At 46.8% G+C, this 25,172-nt stretch overlaps 1 protein-coding gene across 1 annotated transcript in view; it reads left to right on the top strand.

Moving 5' to 3' along the window:
• LOC311329642 (AT-rich interactive domain-containing protein 5B-like) overlaps positions 1-25,172 on the top strand; it is a gene marked incomplete at its 3' end in the record, with an annotated part of 52,135 nt that overhangs the window by 19,272 nt on the left and 7,691 nt on the right. Inside the window, exons 4-8 of the mRNA XM_084461529.1 lie at positions 368-598; positions 12,849-12,994; positions 13,292-13,541; positions 21,052-21,104; positions 21,958-22,055. Of these exons, the coding sequence (XP_084317655.1) occupies positions 368-598; positions 12,849-12,994; positions 13,292-13,541; positions 21,052-21,104; positions 21,958-22,055 (778 nt within the window). The remainder of the gene's footprint in view (positions 1-367; positions 599-12,848; positions 12,995-13,291; positions 13,542-21,051; positions 21,105-21,957; positions 22,056-25,172) is intronic.

Raw genomic sequence — 25,172 nt, 5'->3', positions numbered from 1 at the left:
CCAAAAGCAAGCTATCTTGGGTGAAACTGCCACTTTAACTCGCTTGCCTGTCAGTCTAAATGTGAAAATGTGGAGCTTACCATGACAGTCCGTTGCCCTTTTGCTACCGCTATTATACCCAGTTATATGCCCTGTATTTCTGTATAAACATGTTATTAGATTGAGACATGTTGCTCCAGTCATGCTCAGAGAGGGAAGCAGCTATGTTCAGACCAAAGTGGGTCGTTATGTTGAGGTGAAATTATAGGGTTGAAAGATAGTGCTAGAGTAGGGGTGGGGTTGGGGGTTGGGGGGTGATAGTCTGAGTTTGTCTCGGGTTTAGAGCGCTCACCTAACCGGCGTGTCTCCACCTTCCTTCCCCCCCCAGGCCAGGAAGACGACGGCCGGAAGGTTCTGGTCCTGAGCTACCCCCAGTACTGCCGGTACCGCTCGGTCCTGGCCCGCCTCCGGGAACAGCCCTCCGCCCTGCTGACCGACCACACCGTGCTGGCGCTGGGCGGCATCGCCTGTCTCCACGGCAACACGCGCATCCTGTACTGCCGGGACACCTTCGAGCACCCGACGCTGCTGCACAACGAGAGCGTCTGCGACGAGTTCGGTGAGTCTCGGGACCGAGGAGCCGGATCACTGAGCAAAGACACGTCTAAAAGACGTCTTTTAGATGTATTTTTTGTCTTTTTCGGACGTCCAAAGACATCCAATTAGGAGCCAGAATGAATGTTTTTTTTTAACGTTCAGATATTGAACCCGTTTTGCACGTCCACAGACGTCTTAGAGGGGTCCAAGCCAGACGTTTGAATATTGAGGGGTCCAGCAGACGTACAAACGGGGTTCAGGACCGACGGACGTTATTAAGACATGATCTGAACGTCTCCCTGACGTTGCGTGTTTGCTGGGGAATCACTGGACCGTTTATTGAACGAATCACCCCGTTGATTCGAATAGAACTGACCTCAATTACTAGACCTCACACAGGGCAAATGGGCCATCACCATCTGACTCCCCTAAAAATAGTTTGACAATTTTTAACTTTACTTAACTTCAACTTTAACAATTTAATGTTTAATAATTCAATACTAACAAATAGAGCTGTATTGCTCAATTCACCAAGATATAAGAACAGCCCCAACGTTGCTGTTTTTCCTCAGTAAGCTAGTTGTTTTTCCTCAGTAAGCTAGTTAGCTTCGTGGATAATTGGAGTTTTGATGGAACAGTGGAGGTGAGGTGAGGCTGTTTTATGTGTTGGAAAATATGTTCTGGGTAGCGCGCTTTACATCCTGCTCCTGCTGCTCATACACTCGGCTCATAATGCTACATAATGCCTGTCCTTTCAGACTCAGGACTTTTAACACCGTGTCTGAAGAGCTGCTAGGTAAACATCACTTCCCTGAATAAGCCACATAATGTGTGTTTTACTTGTGTAAGGGAAACATTAAATTCGCCCATGTTTAATTTACATTTTATTGGGTTAAGTGCCAAGGGGGATGTGAATACAGAATAATGGCCAGTTGTAAAAGCCAGTACTGACTGGAGACTATTGTGTTTTATGCTTTTCAATGCTAATTTTGACCTTTAGCATTTGGCTAAGTCTTATTCTGCTATAGCCCTCTCTATAGAAATTCTCTTTTCCAATTCATACAAGTATGTCAGTCTTCTCTGGGGAGGTGTGAGGAGAGAGAATCTTTCTGTTCCGCTGTTGGCTCTGTAATTGGAATATCGCAGATAGGGACTGAGAAGTGGGGTTTGTCATTTAGAAAACCTTGAGGAGTATTTGGGTTTCAGCACATTAAAGAGCCAGAGACTCTTATCTGTTCACAAGGTACTTGTCGTAGCCACGGAAACATGCTATAACATCCATTAGGCTCGTGTACTGCGTCATATCCATGTGTTATGAGTCTGGAGGGGTAAGGAGAATGCATCATACTGAACTCTCATCACATATCATGTGAGCATATCCTTGTATAACCACACATACTGTATATGTTGGGTTCGAAATAAGTCATCTAGCAGAATAAAGGCTCCCCGTAGCATTATGCATTCCCAGGAAACCTCCACTGGGACATACTGTAGATTGAAAGAGGAAATATAGCTCTTAGTGTTTGTAATATCGTGTAATAAAACATTAATGTCTGGACAAGTGGAATTAAACATGCCTGCATGAAAAGCTAGGAAGCATGTATTTATGACGTTGAGAGACAAGTTCCTCTTTTCTTGTAATGAACATTGTTGCTGACTCCCCCCGCTCCCTCCCACGCCCCCTCCTCTTTGGAAACCTAACACCCATGTGTGCACAATTGCTTAAATCAACAGTATTTTGAAAGCTGGTGAGGCAATCATGTTTTGGGTGAAGCTGCAACCTCTCTCTCTCTCTCTCTCTCTCTCATGTGTCCTACTTTCCAGCTCCCAAGCCCAGGAAGGAGACAGAATCAATATTTTTTATGTTCAGTCAGTATTTTTTAGTTTGAAATATCGGCGCTCGGTCACTGTTTGATGTTTATTAAAAAAGGGGGAATTTTCTGGAATCCATCGGAATCCTTTTTGTAATCCTCTCGGGGGGGGGGGGGGGGGGGTAGAGAGAGAGAAAAGATTTATTGCTCAATATATTAATGCTCTCCAGATGCACGGATCCTAAACAGATCGGAGAATGGGGTCTATTTTTAAAGAACATTGTGAAATACAGGGGTCAGACAGCGGAGAGTGTAAACGCTGCTAATGTTCCGAGGGTAGCCTAGCGTGGCCTTGATGGGACCGAATGTAAACAGTCTGATAAAGGAGTGATTTCCTTTGTCCGCTCGTGTCACTCCCCTTCACTGGATCCCAGTGGAGCTGCAGATTGCCCACAGCGTTCCTTCCCTCCCAAACTGTGAGCTGGTTTGTGTGTTGAAATCGCACTTCTAATGAAAGTCTGGTGCTACTGTACTAAGAATACCTCGTTTCTCCAGAACTAAAGCCCGGCAATGACGCACAGCGCGGTATCTGGCTTACAGTTACCGGCACTTCTCTAATATTTTATGAATCACTAAGGTCTGTCTTTCCTGTCTCTTCATAACTGTGTAGACCATGCATTCTTAATCATCGATATGTCATACCGTTGAGACATAGGCGATATATGTTAACAAGATGCTAACATTGGTTTTGTATTACACTAAAAGCATTTTCAGCCCTCTAGAATTAGCATGACTGTGTGGTGAAGCATGATATTCCCTATTTTCCTATAATAATGAGACACATGCATGAAACCCAGATGGACATTATTACCATAATTTCCCTAGTAAACAATCTTAGATACCGTTCAGGACAGTGAGAGAGATCGAGAGAGAGAGACAGAGAGAGACAGAGAGAGAGACAGAGAGAGAGACAGAGAGAGAGAGAGAGAGACAGAGAGAGAGAGACAGAGAGAGAGAGAGAGAACTTCCAGGGTTTTGATGTGGGTTAACTCCTGCAGTAAGTACTCATCTTCCAGCGAGGTTACAGAGAGGCATGCTGGAGCCTGGAGTTCTCTGAGTCATCTTGTGTAACTGTAGATGTTATTTACTGAAGCCCTGAAGTCTCCATTGAAGTTAATGGCGAGAGAGCTCTCTAATGCCTCCCCAATGGAAGCTTGTCTAAGCCATGTCGTATGGTGGCAGGTAGGGGCATGTTGATCTGTTCTGAGCCCATTTCACGTCTAACCTCAATAACATCAAACTTACAGTAACAAGCCTACAGTATTGTACATCCTCATTCCTCTTGACAGCACATTGAAAGGGAGAGGATTGTGTGTTATTTAGCAAAGGGGAAAACATGGCGTTTTATAATAGGAACAATTTGCTCCGTAAACAGACAAAATGAAAAAGTATGTGCTGGCCGATTTGACATGATTATGTATAATCACCACCATGGTCTAATGCTGCGTAGATCACTCCAAACGACAAAGTCCTAATGATAGGTCTGTGCACCCATCAATCCAGTCAAGTGTAACTGGAGCGTAATCTATTAGAATACATATATTTTATTGATGTATGGGGTGCGTTTGTCCCGGTATTCATTTATTTATAGGCCGCTGTGATTTTCCCGCTCTGCAGTAATGAATAGCATAAGCCTAGGAGCTCATCCACTGCTCGCTCAGTACTTCTGCACCAAACAGATTGTTTGATTTTTTTTTTGTACAGTATAAAGCCCAGCCCCATTTAGTTTTGGTTTCAGTCTGTCAATACCAATAATCTGGAAACGTTTTGAAGGTTAGCTCGTTTTAGCAAATCCCACATTACGTAATTTTTTGTCTGTTTTACATTCGCACTCACGAAACGACATGCCGTATTTGGGCCATTCCCTCAGTGGGCTGTTGGCTTCTCTTTCATCCCTAAAAGGGGATTTTTTCTCTCTCTAAACAATGGCTATTAACAACCCCTGCCAACGTTTAGGCATAAGGCATTAGGCAGAATTTACTCAAACTGCATGGAAACTTTTCAAACGTGTATTTTTAGACCATGTATGATTATATCTGTTTTGTATTTTTGCTCCTTTCAGAAGCACTGCATCTCTACCCAGAGGAGGAGATTGATATGGTTATGGGTTGGAGCCAGCCGCATTGCCTTTGCTATGTTAAAATCAAACTCTAAATGAGATTTGGCGTTATCAAGTTCTAAGGGGGGTCAAAGCAAGGTGACCGCATTCCTCTCTCCGGCAGTCGGTCTGCGTCTTGCGTGGAAGCTGGCACGGTGTGGTGCATGATGGGTATTGATGAGTTCCTTTTGATGACTCACTGATAAGGTCGTGAGTAACGTCACATGAGGAAAAGAGAGAGAGAGAGAGAATGAAAGGTATGGAAGGATAGGGAGTGATATTTAGTATTAATGTGATCAGTGTTGAACTGTGATTATGTACCGTCTATTAATCTGAAGTGATGTACTCAAGAAGGCTTGTTTGATTGTATATGAGCAATGTAGGGTACTGCACACATATAGCAACAGAGAACTGTAGTTGGATTGTGAAGCTTGAGTCTACAGGTTTATTAGTTTGCACAGTTGCAAGCACACATTCACACCCTGAAACACACACCCATCCATTGAGAATGATTTCATAATCCTTGCAATAGTAAACTTCTTTGAACAGTTTAATTGGCTCTTGCTGGAATCGCTCTGTTTCACTTCATTTGATCTGATGAAAGAGTAATGTTCTCCCCCGGGGGGCGCATGCACAACAACATCACATAAATAACATTGCCGTTCGCAAAGGACCGCAACGATCAACAAGGAAAATAAATTCAGACGCACTTCTGCCAATTCCTGTCCAAATTGCTTTTATGTTCACTCGCTAATCATGTTAATTAGTGTTTTTAAGTGAATACGGTATTAATTCCTGGAAGCATGGAAAGACTCTGCTATATACAGTATAAGTGATGTATACCAGAAGGTTGTTTTGGGTTTGGAAACATACCAGAAACATTCCCTGCACACGGACTGTTCAGGTTCACACATGCCGATGCGCTATCCCAGAGTGCACTGGGAATAGCCCTTACATCACGGGAAGGTCAGCAGATCCTCGACCAGGCATTTGGTGTATGTCAAACTAAAATAGAGAGACTCAGACTCACCCGGCCATGGAAGATAAGATGGAAACATGGACCTCGGTGTCTTTAACAACGTAATTAAGATTATCGTTATATCTGTGTTCTCTTGTCTACTGCCGCATCACCGATAGTCATGACTCTTGATATCTTATCGCTGATTAATCTGTTTCAGGTTTAATTGAATTCAGAGTGAATGGGTTGTTATGGAAGTATGCACATCGACTCAATGGCAGCTCGGTCGGCCTGTGCCCCACTTTGATCATGACTGTGATACAATATGCCCCTTCTTCACCGTCCCATGCCTGGGCTCTCTCAGCGCTGTGTAGTTGTAAACACTGGGAGATAAGTAGGGGCTCACCTGTGATTCAGGGAGGGCTGGACTGAAAAGGGACTATTTAATAACATACATAGATGCTGTCATGTGGGCTCGTTGCCATGGGGAAGGGGAAAATCATAACGTCCCCCTTCCCCCCCCTCCCTCTTGTGACAGCATTTTTGATGATGATTGATAATTACTACCTGGCTTTTTGTCCTCATCTTCTCAAAACATATGGCAGGATTTGCCCTCCACAATATAGCTGGCAAATTGTTCCCTTTGATAATACGTTTTTAATGTTCCACACACACAGACGTTTGTTGGATAGGCATGTAATTACATTTGCTCGCTCTGCGATAGAAGTTGCCAGAAATAGAATTGAATTCACAACGAATTGAGGTGACTCCTTCAATATGGTGGAATTTCATATGCAAATTGTTGAATCAAACAAAAGAATGAGCATGTTTCTGTGGTGAATAACCGCATATTAGAACTGGAGCACTTGATAATGGCAGATATAGCAATTGACATCCCTTTAAATTGAGACTAAATCTATCCCATTACTTTCTATGATAAGAGCATTACCTTCTGCTGCATGTTCGTTTGCATAAACACACTTATGAGCAATTGGGAGGCAATGTCATTATAGTCGAGGCATAAGAAATGACATCAGCCCGAGAACATCAAACGATTTACCCACGATGCACCGCCCCGCTACTGTCATTGTCGCGTACACAATCACAGATTCCCGAGCCCACACAGCGCCTTCGTTTCCCGCCGTATCTGCGAGCTACAAGTCTAGGAGCGCGTAGCGGGGAGATCATAGGTCTGAAAGGAAGGTACTACACTGTTGGATTGACAGTACATATTGGACATGCAAGACTCATCAGGAATGCAATATGAGACACATAATAGAAGATGTCGAGACCCGGCTCTTTCATAGAGATAATGATCACCCTGTGCTGTCAGTCAAGCCCGTCAGCTCACCAGGGGAATATAGGCTTGGAGATGAAAAGGACAATAGAATGACAATTTGTGTAAAGTAATGAGTGGTTTTGGGGGTAGGGGGTCTATGTAGAATGTAATGGCAGAGAACTAGAGTGGAAGAGATCACTTTGGGGGACTTGTATCACCTAGTCACGCAAAACACCGCAAATTGCGACGTTCTCCTGTAATGGAAAATGAATTCTATGCATTAAAATGCATGTGTGGAGAGAGTGAGAGAGAGGGAGAGAGGGAGAGAGAGAAAGAGAGAGAGAGAGAAGTATAAGACAAGACACATCTTAAACAAACCCATACCCTTGGGATGCTATATGTCAACCTGGGATGGTTAGGTCACACCTTGAGGCTGTTGTTAACAGGGGACTTACTCCATCTGTGAATGCCTGTTTAATCCCTCACTTGTAATACAGTGGTATGGGTCTGGAGCGCCGAGCTGCCCCATAATGCACTCCTTCTCACTCAGCCTGCTCACTCACTGTGAAGGTGTCACGGCTAGGGATACCTACTGTAGCAGTGCTCGTACATTCAAGCATGAAATAAGGACACAGTAGCACTTCATAATAACTTGCTTAAACGTCTGTTTTTACAGAGTAGCTAGTACCATTTACAGAGTAGGTTACTGTAAATCACTACCAAATGGTTGGTGAATATATCGGTTGAGCTACTGTTGTGAGGTACAGATGTACTCTACATTAGGAATCAAACTCACAACTCGGAGCCTGATAACTGAGCCTGGTCTACTGAAGGAAACCTTCTCCCTATATCAGCACATTATTCGAGGGAGATTGGGGTTGGTTTTCAACCTCATGCAGTCTTTATGAGTATAGGTTCACTAATCATCCACAGATTATTAAAGTTTACAAACCTTAGCCGTTATTAAATGATCCACAAACGATATAATGGCTTAGATACTGTAGGCTAGTTATTACAGTATGTACCCAGGACATGTTTCACTTTGGGATCTCACCCCCCAAAAAATCACGTTTCCCCCACGGGAGGCAATATTTTAGTGATTTTTCACCATGGCAACATGGTTGTTTACCACCGTGTTTGTGTTTTCTGTCCAACGGCGTGCCGATCTGATAACAACCCTGCTGGTTTTCAAGACACCTGCTTTGTTGTCTTCCTCCTCCTCTGTGTTGAGGCTTGTTGAGGCTGTGTTGGGGATGTTGGGGATGTTGGAGGCGAAGCTGAGTTTGGATGTTTTGTGTTTTGCGCACGTTTTGTCAGGAAACAGAAATCACAAAGAATGTCTTTTCACTAAGAGATAATAGAGACGAACAGGAAATTGTACTACATGCAAATCTGTTCTCTTTCACCATCTTTCTCATCCTCTGTGTTACTGTCATTTATCTGTCAGTCAGTCCTCCCTCTCTCCCTCTCTCCTTCTCTCTCTCTCCTTCTCTCTCTCTCTCTCTCTCTTCACTGGGGTGAATGGACAAGCAGAGCAATACCTCCAAGAGAGATTGTGCATGCTTGGCATAATTTGGATGGGTTTGTGCGTTAACAGCCTTGCCTTTGCTAAGAATAAGCAAACCACATTCCTCATTCAATATAGAAGAGCTCCCAGCTATTACAGTTAGCTCCTTTTTGTGGTTCCACTTAGTACACAGGTTTCTCATGTGCACCCCAAATGAGGTAATGTCCAATTGTATAGTCAGCCACATGAAATGAGCCAATAATAGGTTGATCCAGTATCGTTTTGCAGAAAGGAATCTGTATGCTTGCCTATTCTGATCATAGAAAGTGGTTCATTCCAAGGACATACATGTATCTATATTTGAAGTGGTGGTATTATTATGGGTGACCCATTTCGCTGTCAGCATTTTCTAAATGACTCGGGATGGAAATAAGCCAGAGGGCACAGCAGGGAAATAATATCTCACCTGTCAGGTTGCACAGTGAAAATGATGAGCATGACAGCCAAGTCCTATATTGGCTGCTGTTCATATCTTAATAACAGGTCTAATGTGCTCTTCACCACACACTCAAATCTCTTGGCACAGAAGAAATAGAGGGTGAGTTTAAAGGGGGGGTATTAGCCTTAGCCTTTCTCATTTTTTAAATCAAATTCTCTTATCCTAATAATACTTGACTAGATGTCAGTGCTTAAGTGATTTTCAACCGGCGGAGCAAAGCATGTTTTTTTCTGCCGAGCTGACAGCCACTCTCCTTCTGCCTCACTCCTGCTCGTTTGAACTTTGACCCAATTTGTGTCACAGGGCCTGAACTGAAACCATCCCTTCGCTTTCGCGAGGAAATATGTCAAAAAAAACTCCATGGTATTATTTGGACATTGTTGCTACAGAGGCTTTCTGCTGCTGATTTACTTACACAATCATGAAGGAATATAAAAAAAATGTGAAGTTGCTATTTCGGACGAGTGGAGTCAGAGTACTTCATCCGTCAGCATTCCTACAGTGAATGGGGGGGAGGCTAATTTGTATGTGGTCGAGAAATCGTTTTAGCGAGCGCAGCAGCATTTTAAACTTGCCGTTGCAGCAGGAGCTGCGCGTGAGCCGGTGGCGTTGCGGCAACTGTTGAGATTTAAATTATTTATTCTGACGAGCGCGGACCTTCTGCCCGTCGAAGCAATTAACGTTAAATTCCTCATGACCCTACCCAGAGGTATACAGGTGTGATATGCTTTTGTTGAGTCTTTTCGAGAGACTTGTTTTCAATCAACTGGTGTTGAATTGCAGCCTACCTGCCAAAGAAACCCTCTCGCTGATGTGTCGCACTTTCCCTGTGGCACTAACGCCGATGACAAACGCCACGAACCGTTCTGAGGGCTCAGATGGGTTTTTCAATCATGGCGTCCATAGAATGATAATGAAGTACGGGTAGTCCTTAATTGAATTTGGGGGGGGGGGGGATTATACGAAACACTGCCAGACGTTAAGAGGAGCATCGGACTGCATCAAAAGATCAAGTTGTCATCTGCGCCAAGCTGGTGAATTCATAGTTACTTTCATGCCTCAAGGGTACCAGTCAATGACAAGGCCTGATGGATTTACCCCCGGGGGGTTATCCCAAGGCGGCTCCAGCCAAGACGAGCTCTTTTATCCAAGATAGAAAATACATGGTCCGACTACTGCTAGAAATCCAGCAGCGGCGTTTTACCAGCTGTGTGTGATCAAACCTCCAGGGATTGGAAACGGCAATCCTCTCCGGTCACCACAAGTCATGTCAGTGACCCAGATACTGTAAACGGAGGTGATTGAAGAGCCGCCCTGATGTATCTGTGTGTGTTGCGAAGAGGTTCTGAGTCCTCCTGATGTAACAGCCGAGCCACGAGGAAACCTGATCTCCTGCAGTTTTGATACAGAAGAATAATAAAACAGATTCCCTACATTCTTCCACTTGACCCTGCGGCTCATTTGGGTCTGATGTACTGAAGGTCCTGCCTGCTGCCCCATCTGGTCTGGGGATCTCTCATCCCTTTCAAGGCACCTTCTTCCATGTTTCCTGCTGTTCAGTGACTAGTGTAATTAATGCTGTGCAGCCGTTATTAGTAACTAGCGCAGTGCCCGTCTGGGCCCTCTCTGCACCTGCCCTTGCCCGTTCCCGTACAACAGGCCGTGTCCGCTATGAGGCGGGGTCTAGACAAAAACATCACCTCCAAAACCAATGGAGAACGGCCGCCTTTATTTAGATTCCCAATATGTGGTCGGTTAGTCAAAATAAGCCCTGTTTCTAAATCTGCTTCCACGTTTGCGAGATTGCTGGCCTTGTTTGTTTTCTACTTTCACTTCCACCCTCTCCCTATTGGACACGCAATTCACCTTGAATTTGCATAGAAATAGCCTCGCAGTCCATTTTATGCAAATCAACACACTAGTTTGGTATTTAACCTCATAAACCCTGTTATAAGGTTATTTACGATTACATACAGTGTACAACGGTCCATATACACATTTTGATAGACTGTGCACTCTTGAGATATTAGTGCTCACGGCTCATGTCACAGCTAAATCACAGCTAACCATATATAGATCTATATGAACATATGCCCATAGAGCCCCATTGTGTACTTAACTGTGATGAGCAATGAGCACTAATATCTCGAGTGCACAGTCTGTCAATATGGACCGTTGTATGATCGTAAATAACCTTATAACAAGGCTTATAATGCTAAATACCAAACTACTTTGTTAATAAGCATAAAATGGACTGCGAGGATATTCTATGCAAATTCAAGGTGAATCCAACATCCCCCCTATGCGGACACACTTATGCACACAATGCACAAGCACTTCTGTGCAAAGTTATTTTTAGAGACACTACCTCTTGCCTTTTTATTGTGATTTTTATTGTGATGGGATGTTGTACTGTGATGGGTATTATTTGTCTTACTGAAGCAAAATTAATTTCCCCTGTGGACAATAAAGACATCTAATGGAATCTAATGGAACAGACCGAAACAGGCCTATTTTTTCCAGCTTTCTCAAGAGCCGCTGGTCCAAACAACTTCACACGCGACACATGCGCCCTTGGGTCCTGAGCAATACACCTGTTGAAGTTTAACTTCATACAGTGTCTGGTTTTTGAGCAAATCGAGATACAGACACGCACACACACACACACACACACACACACAGAGTACCGTCCTTTATTAGGGAGATACCGTAGGACTTTTTAAATGAATCTTAAGTCTTTTTTTAATTCTATTTTATGTTGATGGTTTAACCACATGGCTTAAGATACAAACAACCAGGCTTCTTTTCACAAGCAGCATTTGAGGTCATGAAAACGCAATGCACCATAAAGGGTTGTTGTGTAATACACTCTGAGTGCAACACTCTGTCATGAGGTTACAGATTGGCTTTCTAAAACAGTCATACATCCTGTATAGAGAGCATGAAGTCACTTGAGCCTACTTTTCAGCCTTTCAGCCTGTCAGATGTGAGCTGGCCCTGTTTAAACTGATGTCACATGGAGAGAAGCAGACCTCCGTGTGGTGGCATTCTTAGGTCAACTTGAGCTTACAGCGTGAACTGTTATGAGTCACCCGTTGCGCAAGGGAACAGGCTTGATGTTATTGAGAGGCCTCAACTTTATACAGAGATAGGGAGGAAACAAAACGAATGAATGAAAGAAAGAAAGAAAGAAAGAAAGAAAGAAAGAAAGAAAGAAAGAAAGAAAGAAAGAAAGAAAGAAAGAAAGAAAGAAAGAAGTTAAGTCTTATATTCTCAGAAGGCATCTGCCAAGATGATCCAAAGGCCGGGTGTAATTTGCGTTGCTGTTTTCTCGGGCTGTTTTGTGCTAGGCTAGGTCACTGAGTCACAATAACGTTCACCTTGTAATTCCCCCTCCATCTCATTCAGCTTTGTTTACAAAAAACACACAAAAAAAACATTTTCATTGATGGGAATTTGATCCTGGAAAAAAAAAGACTGGCTCTAACCTTGGATGGGATTTAATTGTCATTGTGTTCGGAATGCTGCTGTGAAAACCTTGACTCAACCTGTGACTGGCTCAGATCAAATGGCTTATTGTTGTTGTTGTTTGTTGTTGCCGTGGTTGGCTGCCTGCCAATCTGTTACATTACAGTTGGTAGTTGACATGAATGTGGGTGTACAAAGACTTTGAGGAGGTTTTGAATAGTTTATCGCAAATGTACTGTGCACTTTGGAATTTCTGGCTCTGAAACAAAGGTATCGTATCTGGCAGCTTTGTGTGTTTTTAATTAACAATGTTTACAGGCTCAAATGAGCTTGCTACTAGGAAACCAAATAATGAAATGAAGATTGATTCAGTTTATATGGAATGCTGCCATATTGACACAATCTTCTCTGTATTTATTTTAAGATTCAGTTTATATGGAATGCTGCCATATTGACACAATCTTCTCTGTATTTATTTTAAGCCTATTCGTTGCAAAATGTCACAATATTTGTGCTTTCGGTTAATGAAGATACTGTATAAATAGTAAACACACTCAGTAACTAGTTTACTTTCCTGTTTACCTTCTCTCAGCACCTAACCTGAAAGGACGACCCCGGAAGAAGAAGCTGTCAGTCTCGCAGAGGAGGGACTCCCAGGGTCACAGTCAGACACAGGGGTCGCAGGGGTCACTGGCCCCGCAAGACCCCAGCAGTCCAGAGAACAAGTCCCCCGCTAAGGTACTTACCGATAATCCAGATCCCATTCACTTAGCTCAACTCGATTCTCAGACTCAGTGTAATCGTTTTGGAATTGTGTTATTCGTCCGTTTGCTACCAATGGAAAACAAAATCGCCCTCTGCCCTGCTTTTAAAACCCCTCCGACGATACACAAAAACACTCATCGCATGCAATATTCATATGGAAGAGATGCCTTCTGGGTAAAGGGCGGTCAGAATCGCGCATTCCAGGAAACAAGCACTATTCTATATTGGGTTTTGCCTGTGAACCTCTCCTCTGTGCTTCTCTGCCCTCAGGTCAAAGCCAGCTGTAAGGTGACAGCAGCCAAACCCCGGAGCAACAGCATTTGTAAAAAGGCCCCGGTGGAGGAGAAGGTGAAGGAGAGGCCCAAGGAGGAGGAGAAGGAGGAGAAAGACGAGACGAAGGAGGAGGAGGAGTCCGAGGAGAGCCGAGCCGAGGAGCAGGCGTTCCTGGTGGCTCTGTATGAGTACATGAAAGAGAGAGACACGCCCATCGAAAGGATCCCCTTTCTGGGATTCAAACAAAGTGAGTGGCGGAGCTTCTTCTTATTCACACATTACGCACTACTTGGTCTGCTTGAAAGAGGTGCAAACTGTCAACAAACTGTCAAGTGAAGCCCTGTTATGCAACAACTGGTTAGGGTTAGGGTGAGGTGGTTTACTGGAAAGATAGCTGAACATTGTTTTGACAGTGACGGGCGCATAAGCCATCAAGGGAACCATTCCAGAAAGGGTTGACACACATTGCATTGTAATGTAAACAATAAGAGCGAATGTAGCCACTACACTAATATGATAGGTTGTGTGCCCTGATTACACAGAACCAAATGACAGATCCTCTCTCTCCCTAGCCCCAGCCTCTGTCCCCAGCCCCAGCCTCTCTCCCCAGCCCCAGCCTCTCTGTCCCTAGATCCAGCCTCTCTCCCAAGCTCCAGCCTCTCTCTCCCTAGCCCCAGCCTCTGTCCCCTAACCCCAGCCTCTCTCTCCCTAGCCCCAGCCTCTGTCCCCAGCCCCAGCCTCTCTCCCCAGCCCCAGCCTCTCTCTCCCTAGATCCAGCCTCTGTCCCCAGCCCCAGCCTCTGTCCCCAGCCCCAGCCTCTGTCCCCAGCCTCTCTCTCCCTAGCCCCAGCCTCTCTCTCCCTAGCCCCAGCCTCTCTCTCCCTAGCTCCAGCCTCTCTCTCCCCAGCCCCAGCCTCTTTCTCCCTAGCTCCAGCCTCTCTCTCCCCAGCCCCAGCCTCTCTCTCCCTAGCCCCAGCCTCTCTCTCCCTAGCTCCAGCCTCTCTCTCCCTAGCCCCAGCCTCTCTCTCCCTAGCCCCAGCCTCTCTCTCCCTAGCCCCAGCCTCTCTCTCCCTAGCTCCAGCCTCTCTCTCCCTAGCCCCAGCCTCTTTCTCCCTAGCTCCAGCCTCTCTCTCCCTAGCCCCAGCCTCTCTCTCCCTAGCTCCAGCCTCTCTCTCCCTAGCCCCAGCCTCTTTCTCCCTAGCTCCAGCCTCTCTCTCCCTAGCCCCAGCCTCTCTCTCCCTAGCTCCAGCCTCTGTCCCCAGCCTCTCTCTCCCTAGCTCCAGCCTCTCTCTCCCTAGCTCCAGCCTCTCTCTCCCTAGCCCCAGCCTCTCTCTCCCTAGCTCCAGCCTCTCTCTCCTTAGCCCCAGCCTCTTTCTCCCTAGCTCCAGCCTCTCTCTCCCTAGCCCCAGCCTCTCTCTCCCTAGCTCCAGCCTCTGTCCCCAGCCTCTCTCTCCCTAGCTCCAGCCTCTCTCTCCCTAGCCCCAGCCTCTCTCTCCCTAGCCCCAGCCTCTCTCTCCCTAGCTCCAGCCTCTGTCCCCAGCCCCAGCCTCTGTCCCCAGCCTCTCTCTCCCTAGCCCCAGCCTCTCTCTCCCTAGCCCCAGCCTCTCTCTCCCTAGCCCCAGCCTCTCTCTCCCTAGCCCCAGCCTCTCTCTCCCTAGCTCCAGCCTCTCTCTCCCTAGCCCCAGCCTCTTTCTCCCTAGCTCCAGCCTCTCTCTCCCTAGCCCCAGCCTCTCTCTCCCTAGCTCCAGCCTCTCTCTCCCTAGCCCCAGCCTCTTTCTCCCTAGCTCCAGCCTCTCTCTCCCTAGCCCCAGCCTCTCTCTCCCTAGCCCCAGCCTCTCTCTCCCTAGCTCCAGCCTCTGTCCCCAGCCCCAGCCTCTGTCCTCACAGGCAAGTCACAGACAACGTTTAGGGTAGTATCTGTAATACAGTAATATTAGGATGTGGTTTGTGTCTTAAATTAGTTCGCCTCCTTGTGCAGTGGCTTAGACCTCATTAGGCATGTATTCATTCATCACGAACACTCATTAAATCCATCCACTCGGAGGAGAACGTTGTGGGAATCCTTCCTATGAAAACAAAACCCTGCTTTCCACATCACCCTGTGCCACTATGAGTTTCAATCAGGTATTTTTTTGAACCTAGAAACAGCCCGAGGAGTTTATCCCTGCTCCGGAGCCCCTCTGCCAGCTACCAATGAGCTGATATCCAGCTACACACAGACGGTATATAGCGATTTTTCAGAAATGGAAAAAAAAATCTTTTCAGAAAAGAAAAATATAGTTTTTCCATGGAGAGATTGGCTCTTTTGCAGCTCTGGCATGGGGGGGGGGGGCTGGCAGGTATTGCAAGTCATCATGCATTTCAATGGGACTAACATTTGGAATAAAAATGTAAATAACTAAAGAACCATAATACCCATGAACACTAAAAATAGACGTGTGCGATTCCTATACTTACTGAACATTTCAAAATGTGACGTTTCTAGTACAAAGACTGAGAAACTAGATAACCAGCAAGGTTCTGAGGAGAATATGAAAGAAATTGTCATGATTCTAGGATGTTTGGCGCCCTCGGCAGCCCCTGTAATGACTGCGTTTGAAGATGTGTCACTGCTTGTACTCAAACGCCGTGAATACCAGAGAAAACGTGTTCTCACACCTGTCATATTCATCACACACGGGTCCAAGACATCATTTCACAGCCCAGGAGCATTCTGGGAAATGGGAGACACATCTTCCTCACACCAAACATTCCCTGCGTAGGTCGGATGCTTCCCTTCACAATGTTGAGCCTTTACACGATGGGAGGAAATGCGGAAAAGAGCAATTCCATTTATCAGGAAGAGACAAGAGTGTTTTTTTCATAATGACACTTGCTTTATCGCAACTCTCCCTGCTGAAGACGCACATAAGCCGTGGTGGTTAACCCTGACATGGTTATAACACCAGGCATAGATATTTTGACAAAGATGTCATGCACAGTACGGGAGACGTGGCTAAGTAGGTCATTGTGGTTGAGAATAGTATAAAAGAGCTTTGACTGTAGTTTAGTCTGTGCCACGGCAACTAAACTGTTTTACATACAGAGCATGCTTTGAATTACAAACACGGCCACATCACAAGAGAAGAGCGCTCATTACAGGCCGGGATAATGCCTTTTAAACTATGTCCTTGAATTGGCAGCAGGAATATTCAGACACATGTAGAGAGAGACAGAAAGGAAATCCATATAATTAATACGAAAAAAATCCTCAGATGGAATCATTTTTTTAAATTATTCCTTTTAATCCACAACCACTTTTAAGTATCAAAGGAAAACATTTCCCACAATGAAAATTTAAATTTGTGCCGCTGCCGTTTAGATGTTTGCTTTCTCGAGGAATCTGTAATTAACAGTAACTCCAAAGCACCAGATGTTTGAATGACATTCCAGTGTCTTCCTATCTCCGTTTGATTTCCTCCTACACTCCAGTGTGATTGTTACCACAGACTATTCAATCATGTCCTCCTCTCACCCTTTAGCTCTTAAAAACACACAGAGAGCTACCAATCCTGAAAACACAATACAGGCCCGACTGTGGAACACAGATAATGGCGCAATAGTGTAAATTAATCGATCGATCAGTCGCCACTTTTATTTGGATGGATAGTTTTAGAGAACGCAGGCTTGCTCTACCGGCCCGTAGCTCAGAGTTTGTTATCTGTGTGACCAGAGGAGGCCTCAGGTCTTTGCCTCTCAGTTTGGCTCCAGAAACAGCCCCGTCCGCCGGCTGCCTGTCTGGGACAAGAGATAAATGAACTTGAGAGAACTAAAAGGCCACATGACAAAAGGCTGTTTATTATCTTCCAGTCACTTGGGTAAACAGGTACTCCCAGTAATGGCACAGCAGCTCCAGCCCCCGTGTGAGGCGAAGTGTGTTGGAGAGGTAGAGGGTTGGGGGAGTGTTAAGGAGGTAGAGGGTTGGGGGGAGTGTTGGGAGGTAGAGGGTTGGGGGAGTGTTGGGGAGGTAGAGGGGTGGTGGGAGTGTTGGGGAGGTAGAGGGGTGGGGGGAGTGTTGGGGAGGTAGAGGGGTGGGGGAGTGTTGGGGAGGTAGAGGGTTGGGGGAGTGTTGGGGAGGTAGAGGGTTGGGGGAGTGTTGGGAGGTAGAGGGTTGGGGGGAGTGTTGGGAGGTAGAGGGTTGGGGGGAGTGTTGGGGAGGTAGAGGGGTGGGGGAGTGTTGGGGAGGTAGAGGGTTGGGGGAGTGTTGGGAGGTAGAGGGTTCGGGGAGTGTTGGGGAGGTAGAGGGTTGGGGGAGTGTTGGGAGGTAGAGGGTTGGGGGGAGTGTTGGGAGGTAGAGGGTTGGGGGGAGTGTTGGGGAGGTAGAGAGTTGGGGGAGTGTTGGGGAGGTAGAGGGTTGGGGGAGTGTTGGGGAGGTAGAGGGTTGGGGGAGTGTTAAGGAGGTAGAGGGTTGGGGGGAGTGTTGGGAGGTAGAGTGTTATGGAGGTAGAGAGTTGGGGGAGTGTTGGGGAGGTAGAGGGTTGGGGGAGTGTTGGGGAGGTAGAGGGTTGGGGGAGTGTTAAGGAGGTAGAGGGTTTGGGGGAGTGTTGGGAGGTAGAGTGTTATGGAGGTAGAGAGTTGGGGGAGTGTTGGGGAGGTAGAGGGTTGGGGGAGGTAGAGGGGTGGGGGAGTGTTGGGAGGTAGAGGGTTGGGGGAGTGTTGAGGAGGTAGAGGGTTGGGGGGAGTGTTGGGGAGGTAGAGGGGTGGGGGAGTGTTGGGGAGGTAGAGGGGTGGGGGAGTGTTGGGGAGGTAGAGGGCTGGGGGAGTGTTGGGGAGGTAGAGGGTTGGGGGAGTGTTGGGGAGGTAGAGGGGTGGGGGAGTGTTGGGGAGGTAGAGGGTTGGGGGAGTGTTGGGGAGGTAGAGGGGTGGGGGAGTGTTGGGGAGGTAGAGGGTTGGGGGAGTGTTGGGGAGGTAGAGGGGTGGGGGAGTGTTGGGGAGGTAGAGGGTTGGGGGAGTGTTGGGGAGGTAGAGGGGTGGGGGAGTGTTGGGGAGGTAGAGGGTTGGGGGAGTGTTGGGGAGGTAGAGGGGTGGGGGAGTGTTGGGGAGGTAGAGGGCTGGGGGAGTGTTGGGGAGGTAGAGGGTTGGGGGAGTGTTGGGGAGGTAGAGGGGTGGGGGAGTGTTGGGGAGGTAGAGGGTTGGGGGAGTGTTGGGGAGGTAGAGGGGTGGGGGAGTGTTGGGGAGGTAGAGGGTTGGGGGAGTGTTGGGGAGGTAGAGAGTTGGGGGAGTGTTGGGGAGGTAGAGGGGTGGGGGAGTGTTGGGGAGGTAGAGGGGTGGGGGAGTGTTGGGGAGGTAGAGGGCTGGGGGAGTGTTGGGGAGGTAGAGGGTTGGGGGAGTGTTGGGGAGGTAGAGGGTTGGGGGAGTGTTGGGGAGGTAGAGTGTTGGGGAGTGTTGGGGAGGTAGAGTGTTGGGGAGTGTTGGGGAGGTAGAGGGGTGGGGGAGTGTTGGGGAGGTAGAGGGGTGGGGGAGTGTTGGGGAGGTAGAGTGTTGGGGAGTGTTGGGGAGGTAGAGTGTTGGGGAGTGTTGGGGAGGTAGAGTGTTGGGGAGGTAGAGTGTTGGGGAGGTAGAGGGGTGGGGGAGTGTTGGGGAGGTAGAGTGTTGGGGAGGTAGAGGGGTGGGGGAGTGTTGGGGAGGTAGAGTGTTGGGGAGGTAGAGGGGTGGGGGAGTGTTGGGGAGGTAGAGTGTTGGGGAGGTAGAGGGGTGGGGGAGTGTTGGGGAGGTAGAGTGTTGGGGAGGTAGAGTGTTGGGGAGTGTTGGGGAGGTAGAGTGTTGGGGAGGTAGAGGGGTGGGGGAGTGTTGGGGAGGTAGAGTGTTGGGGAGGTAGAGGGGTGGGGGAGTGTTGGGGAGGTAGAGTGTTGGGGAGGTAGAGGGGTGGGGGAGTGTTGGGGAGGTAGAGTGTTGGGGAGTGTTGGGGAGGTAGAGTGTTGGGGAGGTAGAGGGTTGGGGGAGTGTTGGGGGGGTAGAGGGGTGGTGGAGTGTTGGGGAGGTAGAGGGTTGGGGGGAGTGTTGGGGAGGTAGAGGGGTGGGGGAGTGTTGGGGAGGTAGAGGGTTGGGGGAGTGTTGGGGAGGTAGAGTGTTGGGGAGTGTTGGGGAGGTAGAGTGTTGGGGAGGTAGAGGTTCAGTGAGGGTTTGGGGAGAATGAAGAGGTGGGGGTTTGATGAGGAGAGAGGTGAGGGGAGAGGGGGTGCATGGAGGAGGTAGGAAGGGTAGAGGAAAGATGGAGGAGGAGGAAGAGAGGGAGAAGGGAGGGAGGAAGGGAGGAAGGGATGGAGTGAGGGAGGGAGGGAGGGAGGGAGGAAGGGAGGGAGGGAGGGAGGGAGGGGGAGAGGGAGGGGGGGAGGGAGGGAGGGATGGAGAGAGGGAGTGAGGGGGGGAGAGAGGGAGGGAGGGATGGAGAGAGGGAGGGGGAGAGGGAGGGAGGGATGGAGAGAGGGAGGGGGAGAGGGAGGGAGGGATGGAGAGAGCTATTAGCAGGAGGAGTTTCATATATCTTGAATAACGGCGCACATTCCTAAAGGTCTTGCTCCATTGTTGATGCTGATAAGGAATTTCAGTGCGCCTTTTATGCGTCTGCGAATTCAAATTGTGTTTGTCTGTTCTGTCTCCCTTATCTCTCTGATAATTACCACTGTTGAATGGAGTGAATTAATAACAAAACAATAACAGGCAGCACGGCGTCTAAGAAATAAACATTCTCTCATTCGCTCTCCCTTTTCTGTCCCTCCTAATTCTGCTCTCAGGCTTGGTAATTACAGCCGATGCAAAACAAGCCAGTTAAGGGGCCAGAGCTTCCCTACAGGAAGACACAATGCCGGCCTCTGCAGTTCAAATACGAACTCAGCCTGCTGGCTTTGTTATTCCTCTGCTGCATTGACAACAGTCATGGAGAAGAGGGAGGAAAAATCAATGCTGTCAAATGCGGAGATAGGAAAATGTCATTTTGACAAATGCAAGCCTTTGTGTACGTACAGATTGAATTTTGATGGATTTCTCCCCAGGCGAGACCCTTTTTTATTTATAGCTCTTCATATAAAAATGTTAAACAATGATGTTACAGAAAGCAGATACAAATGTCATTGTTTGATGGAAATCGCACAAAAATCTCGGCTCGTTTGTTTGTTGGGGGAAATACACTGACAAAGATGGTGAGATTTCAATGAAAGGGCATTTGTAGTTTTTTGATGACCTGCTCATAATACATTGTGTTGCACAAGATTTGTTTCCTATATCATATCATTGGTCAGTGAGGCTGGATGTGGAATTCTATGCAAAATTATATTTGCATTTGTGCCCAACATTAACAAGCATTCATATGTAAATCCCTCCAGTAAAGTGTTGTACATTGTTAACAGTTGTTGTTGTTATGGTATAACCTAACCCTATCTAATTAGTTGTCTCTGGCAGCTATATTAACAAGGTTTTCCAATGTTGTTCACCAGACAATTGCTGTATATAGAGATACTTATTGCAAAGAATCCCACATAAAGGTTTAATGAGGGGAGACAGTGGCACCAATTGGTTCCCAGTGATTCTTTGTTATAATGACTCCCACAAAAAGAACTCACTCATAGCTTATTGTTTTGTTATGATCATTTTTTGCAATGACATATTTCTAGTACAAATCTAGTCATTTCCGCAGTGTGGAGATGAGTTTGTGATGATGACAGCGTGTGGATGGCCTGCCTCGTACGCCACTGACTCCATTGTTTGTTGTCCTTCTTACAGTAAACCTTTGGACTATGTTTCAAGCTGCTCAGCGGCTCGGGGGATATGAGCTGGTAAGTGTTTACACATGTTCAGTCCCATTCCCAACCCCTTTCAGGCTCCCACTCCACTCGTATTTTCCCAAAGAAAATCTTGGTCGGTCGTACATTTCGCAAAATGATGCCGTTGTTTTAAAATCCCCTCAAAGTGGAAAACATATGTTCCTCTCCTCTGTCAGAGGAAATTGGTCAAATCTGTAATTTTTTCCCATGTTGAGGCCGTAAAGCAGACTGCTATATTTGAGTCAGACGGTAAAAAACAGACATTTGACTTGGCAGCTTAGCTACCTGCTATTCATACAGAGAGTGTTTCCAAATCTCAGGCCTTTTGATGTGAGCTGCAGACGAATTGCGAACGGTTGTGAGTTCATTAACCACATAAAGTCACACAAACAGACAACCAGCCAAACTATAAACAGGAAATGGCTCATGTAATTGGAACTTGTTTCCTTTTCAAGCCTTTCTATCTGCTGCTGATTATCACCCTTTCATGTTTGTCTTTGTGAGCAGGAAACGGCGTGGTTTGTGTATCTGTGCAATGATGTAACTCATCATTCAGGCAGGCAGTTGGGTATCTACAGAATAAGCACCATCTTAAGCACCATGTTGTCGTATTCCCCCGTCTTGCCCCGGTTGTAGCAGAGACGGTTGTAGCCGTCACCGGCAGCCATCACACGTTAACAAGAGCGGATGTGGGTTAAAATGAATAATACAACAATTGTTCCATCTGAGGATTTGTGGTATTAATTATATGTATTTTTCTATTTTTTCTCTCTCTCTCTCTCTCTTTCTCTCTCTCTCTCTCTTTCTCTCTCTCTCTCTCACTCTCTCTCTCTCTCTCTCTCTCTCTCTCTCCTTCTCCTCTCAGATCACAGTTCGCAGGCAATGGAAGAATGTGTATGATGAGTTGGGAGGAAACCCAGGAAGCACAAGCGCTGCTACCTGCACCCGGAGGCACTATGAGAGGTGAGATACCATTCTGTCACTATGACAAGTGACTCACCATTCTGACACTATGACAAGTGACTCACCATTCTGACACTATGACAAGTGACTCACCATTCTGTCACTATGACAAGTGACTCACCATTCTGTCACTATGACAAGTGACTCACCATTCTGTCACTATGACAAGTGACTCATCATTCTGACACTATGACAAGTGACTCACCATTCTGTCACTATGACAAGTGACTCACCATTCTGTCACTATGACAAGTGACTCATCATTCTGACACTATGACAAGTGACTCACCATTCTGTCACTATGACAAGTGACTCACCATTCTGTCACTATGACAAGTGACTCACCATTCTGTCACTATGACAAGTGACTCACCATTCTGTCACTATGACAAGTGACTCACCATTCTGACACTATGACAAGTGACTCACCATTCTGTCACTATGACAAGTGACTCACCATTCTGACAGTATGAGAAGTGACTTACCATTCTGTCACTATGACAAGTGACTCACTATTCTGTCACTATGACAAGTAACTCACCATTCTGACACTATGACAAGTGACTCACCATTCTGTCACTATGACAAGTGACTCACCATTGTGACACTATGACAAGTGACTTAGCATTCTGACACTATGAGAGGTGAGCGACCATTCTGTCACTATGACAAGTGACTCACCATTCTGTCACTATGACAAGTGACTCACCATTCTGTCACTATGAGAAGTGACTTAGCATTCTGACACTATGAGAAGTGACTTAGCATTCTGACACTATGACAAGTGACTCACCATTCTGTCACTATGAGAGGTGAGCTATCATTCTGACACTGAGAGGTCCGTTAAGATAAGATAAGAGGAACTTTTATAATCGCTGGGTCGGGGGATTTGGGCGTGACAGGAGAGAGAAAGTACAGACCAGATCAGAGTAAAGAATATCCATCAGAGTAAAGAATATACCTAGAAGAGTACATTACCATTCTGTTACCATTCTGACACTATGAAAGGTGAGTTACTGTACCATCCTGACCCTATGAGAGGTTAGCGTTGTGCAGTGACCATGCTGTATGCTTTTGAATGATAAGCCATTCCCTCGCTGTGCGGTCCATATTGACCTCGCCCCGGTGGGCCCATAGCCATTGTCGGCCATCTTGCCGCAGAAACGTGGCGCTAGTCTATCATGTCATGTAGCTTTAGAAATGTGTACCTAACCGGCTGCTCCACGCACACTTGAGAGACTACTCAGCCAGACTCATTAAACCACCGCCACCCCCTCCTCTTATACCTGGCGTTATTACCGAGACGGGCGCCGGATCCAAAGCAAACATACGAACTCTGTCCTCGGGGAGTCGTGAGGGTATTATGCACGCACACACAAATTCTCAAGGTTAAACAAATGGCTAATGCAGTTTGCTTGGCTGCAGATAAGCGTGCTTTCAGACAGCCTCTCTCCTACGGGCTGTTAGACCTCTCGAAGAGCCCCCAGGCACCCCTGGTCGGGATTCTGCATCGGAAACAGACTTACCTGTCAAAAGACAGCTTAGCCAGCAATATTGCACAGGGAAATATTGAGGGCACAAGGGGCATTTTCTGCTATATGGCGGCAGCGGATAATAATAAGCAAATTGGCCAGCGCAATTCGGTTGAACGAGTGTGCTAAGTTGTAAAAGAGTGATAGGTTCTGGATGAATGTGGCCTGTTGGCTAGCGCAGTAGCATTATTTGTAATTAGAATGATTGAGTCACTCGCTCTCTCTTTATGTCATATCTCCAGGTCAATGCAGGTATTCCTGCTCGGTGTGTGTGTATGATAATATACGGAACCGTGTATCCGGTATATCTAAGTCCTCCGAAGCCTTTAAGCTCCTGTGTAGAAGTCATGGCCAAGCTGTGTTTGCTCTGTGTTTGTAAAAGCCCCCTCTCACCACTGTGGGAAATGAGGCAGTCTGGTGTGGCGCGCGGGGTGGGAGGGGGGGGCGGGGGGTTGGTGTGCCGCTGGGGGGCTCGGGGGGCTGGCGCGGGGGGGGGGCACGGCAGGGTCCAGTGAAGTGTGACTGCTGCGCTGGCCTTTCTCACTCAGTCCAGCCACAGAACTCTGGGAAATAGTGCTGAATCAATACAAACCAATAATATCCACACTGCAGTGAATATCACCCTGTCAGAGAAGGAGGGGGAGAGAGAGAGAGAGAGAGAGGGTGGGGTGGGAGGAACATCAGCTGAAACCAAGAGGGGAGAATTTTAGCTGAGGTTCACCGTTTCATTTGCTTGGGGGGCAATTAACTTCATTGTATTAGCTCAGCAAACAGAGCTATTCTCCGCCTCGCTCCCCACCTCAGAAGCATATGATAAATGACCGTGTTTGTGTGTTCGCTGAAGTATACGTTTGTTCCCTCTGGTGGCGTCTTTGTTTCCCCTTAATGATTACTCAGCGTTGAGGAAAAACACACACTTACACACACTTAAACACACACACACTCGCACACATACGCAATGAGGAATTTAAACTGGAGCAGCCAATGTTCCTCGGAACCTTTTGTGAATTGCCCCCCCCAAACAAAGCAGGGAAACATTTGGGATGTAACTGGGCTGGATTAAGAGAACGTTCAGTGCTTGTTTTTTCCTTCTTTATTTACTTAAGATCTTGGATATCCCGAGCTCTGACGCTAATGTGAAATGATCCACATTATCCATTTACCTCAGCGAAATGGGAATCATCTGACAAGGTTGCCTAGGAGACGTTATTGTAAATGATCCAGAGGAGCATAATCACTATATTTATCCTCCTCTGGAGTGGCTACGCTAGGAGGATAATAGACTAGCTTTTTTCAATGCAGCTACAAGATAACCTAAAGTAATTGTCATTTCCAAAGTTGCTCATTGCGGTCATTGGAGTGTTCATTAGCTTAAAGGGAAAAATCAATATTTAACGTCCAACCCAAGGTCTGCAACTCCAGTTGGGAAGCCTTTAATGATATTTATTTAAACCGTTTCCCAAGATTAGCTGTCAGGCCTCAGCTCTCTGAATTAAAAATGAGGTCATGAAAAAGATGGCATCAATAACCTTGAAATAGACTGCCTCGCTCCCTCCCTCTCTCTCTCCCACTCTCGCTCTCTCTT

This window comes from Borostomias antarcticus, assembly GCF_949987555.1.
Source record: "Borostomias antarcticus genome assembly, chromosome: 2".
NCBI classification, from domain to species: Eukaryota; Metazoa; Chordata; class Actinopteri; order Stomiiformes; family Stomiidae; genus Borostomias; species Borostomias antarcticus.
This window is presented reverse-complemented; position numbering and strand designations above follow the sequence as displayed.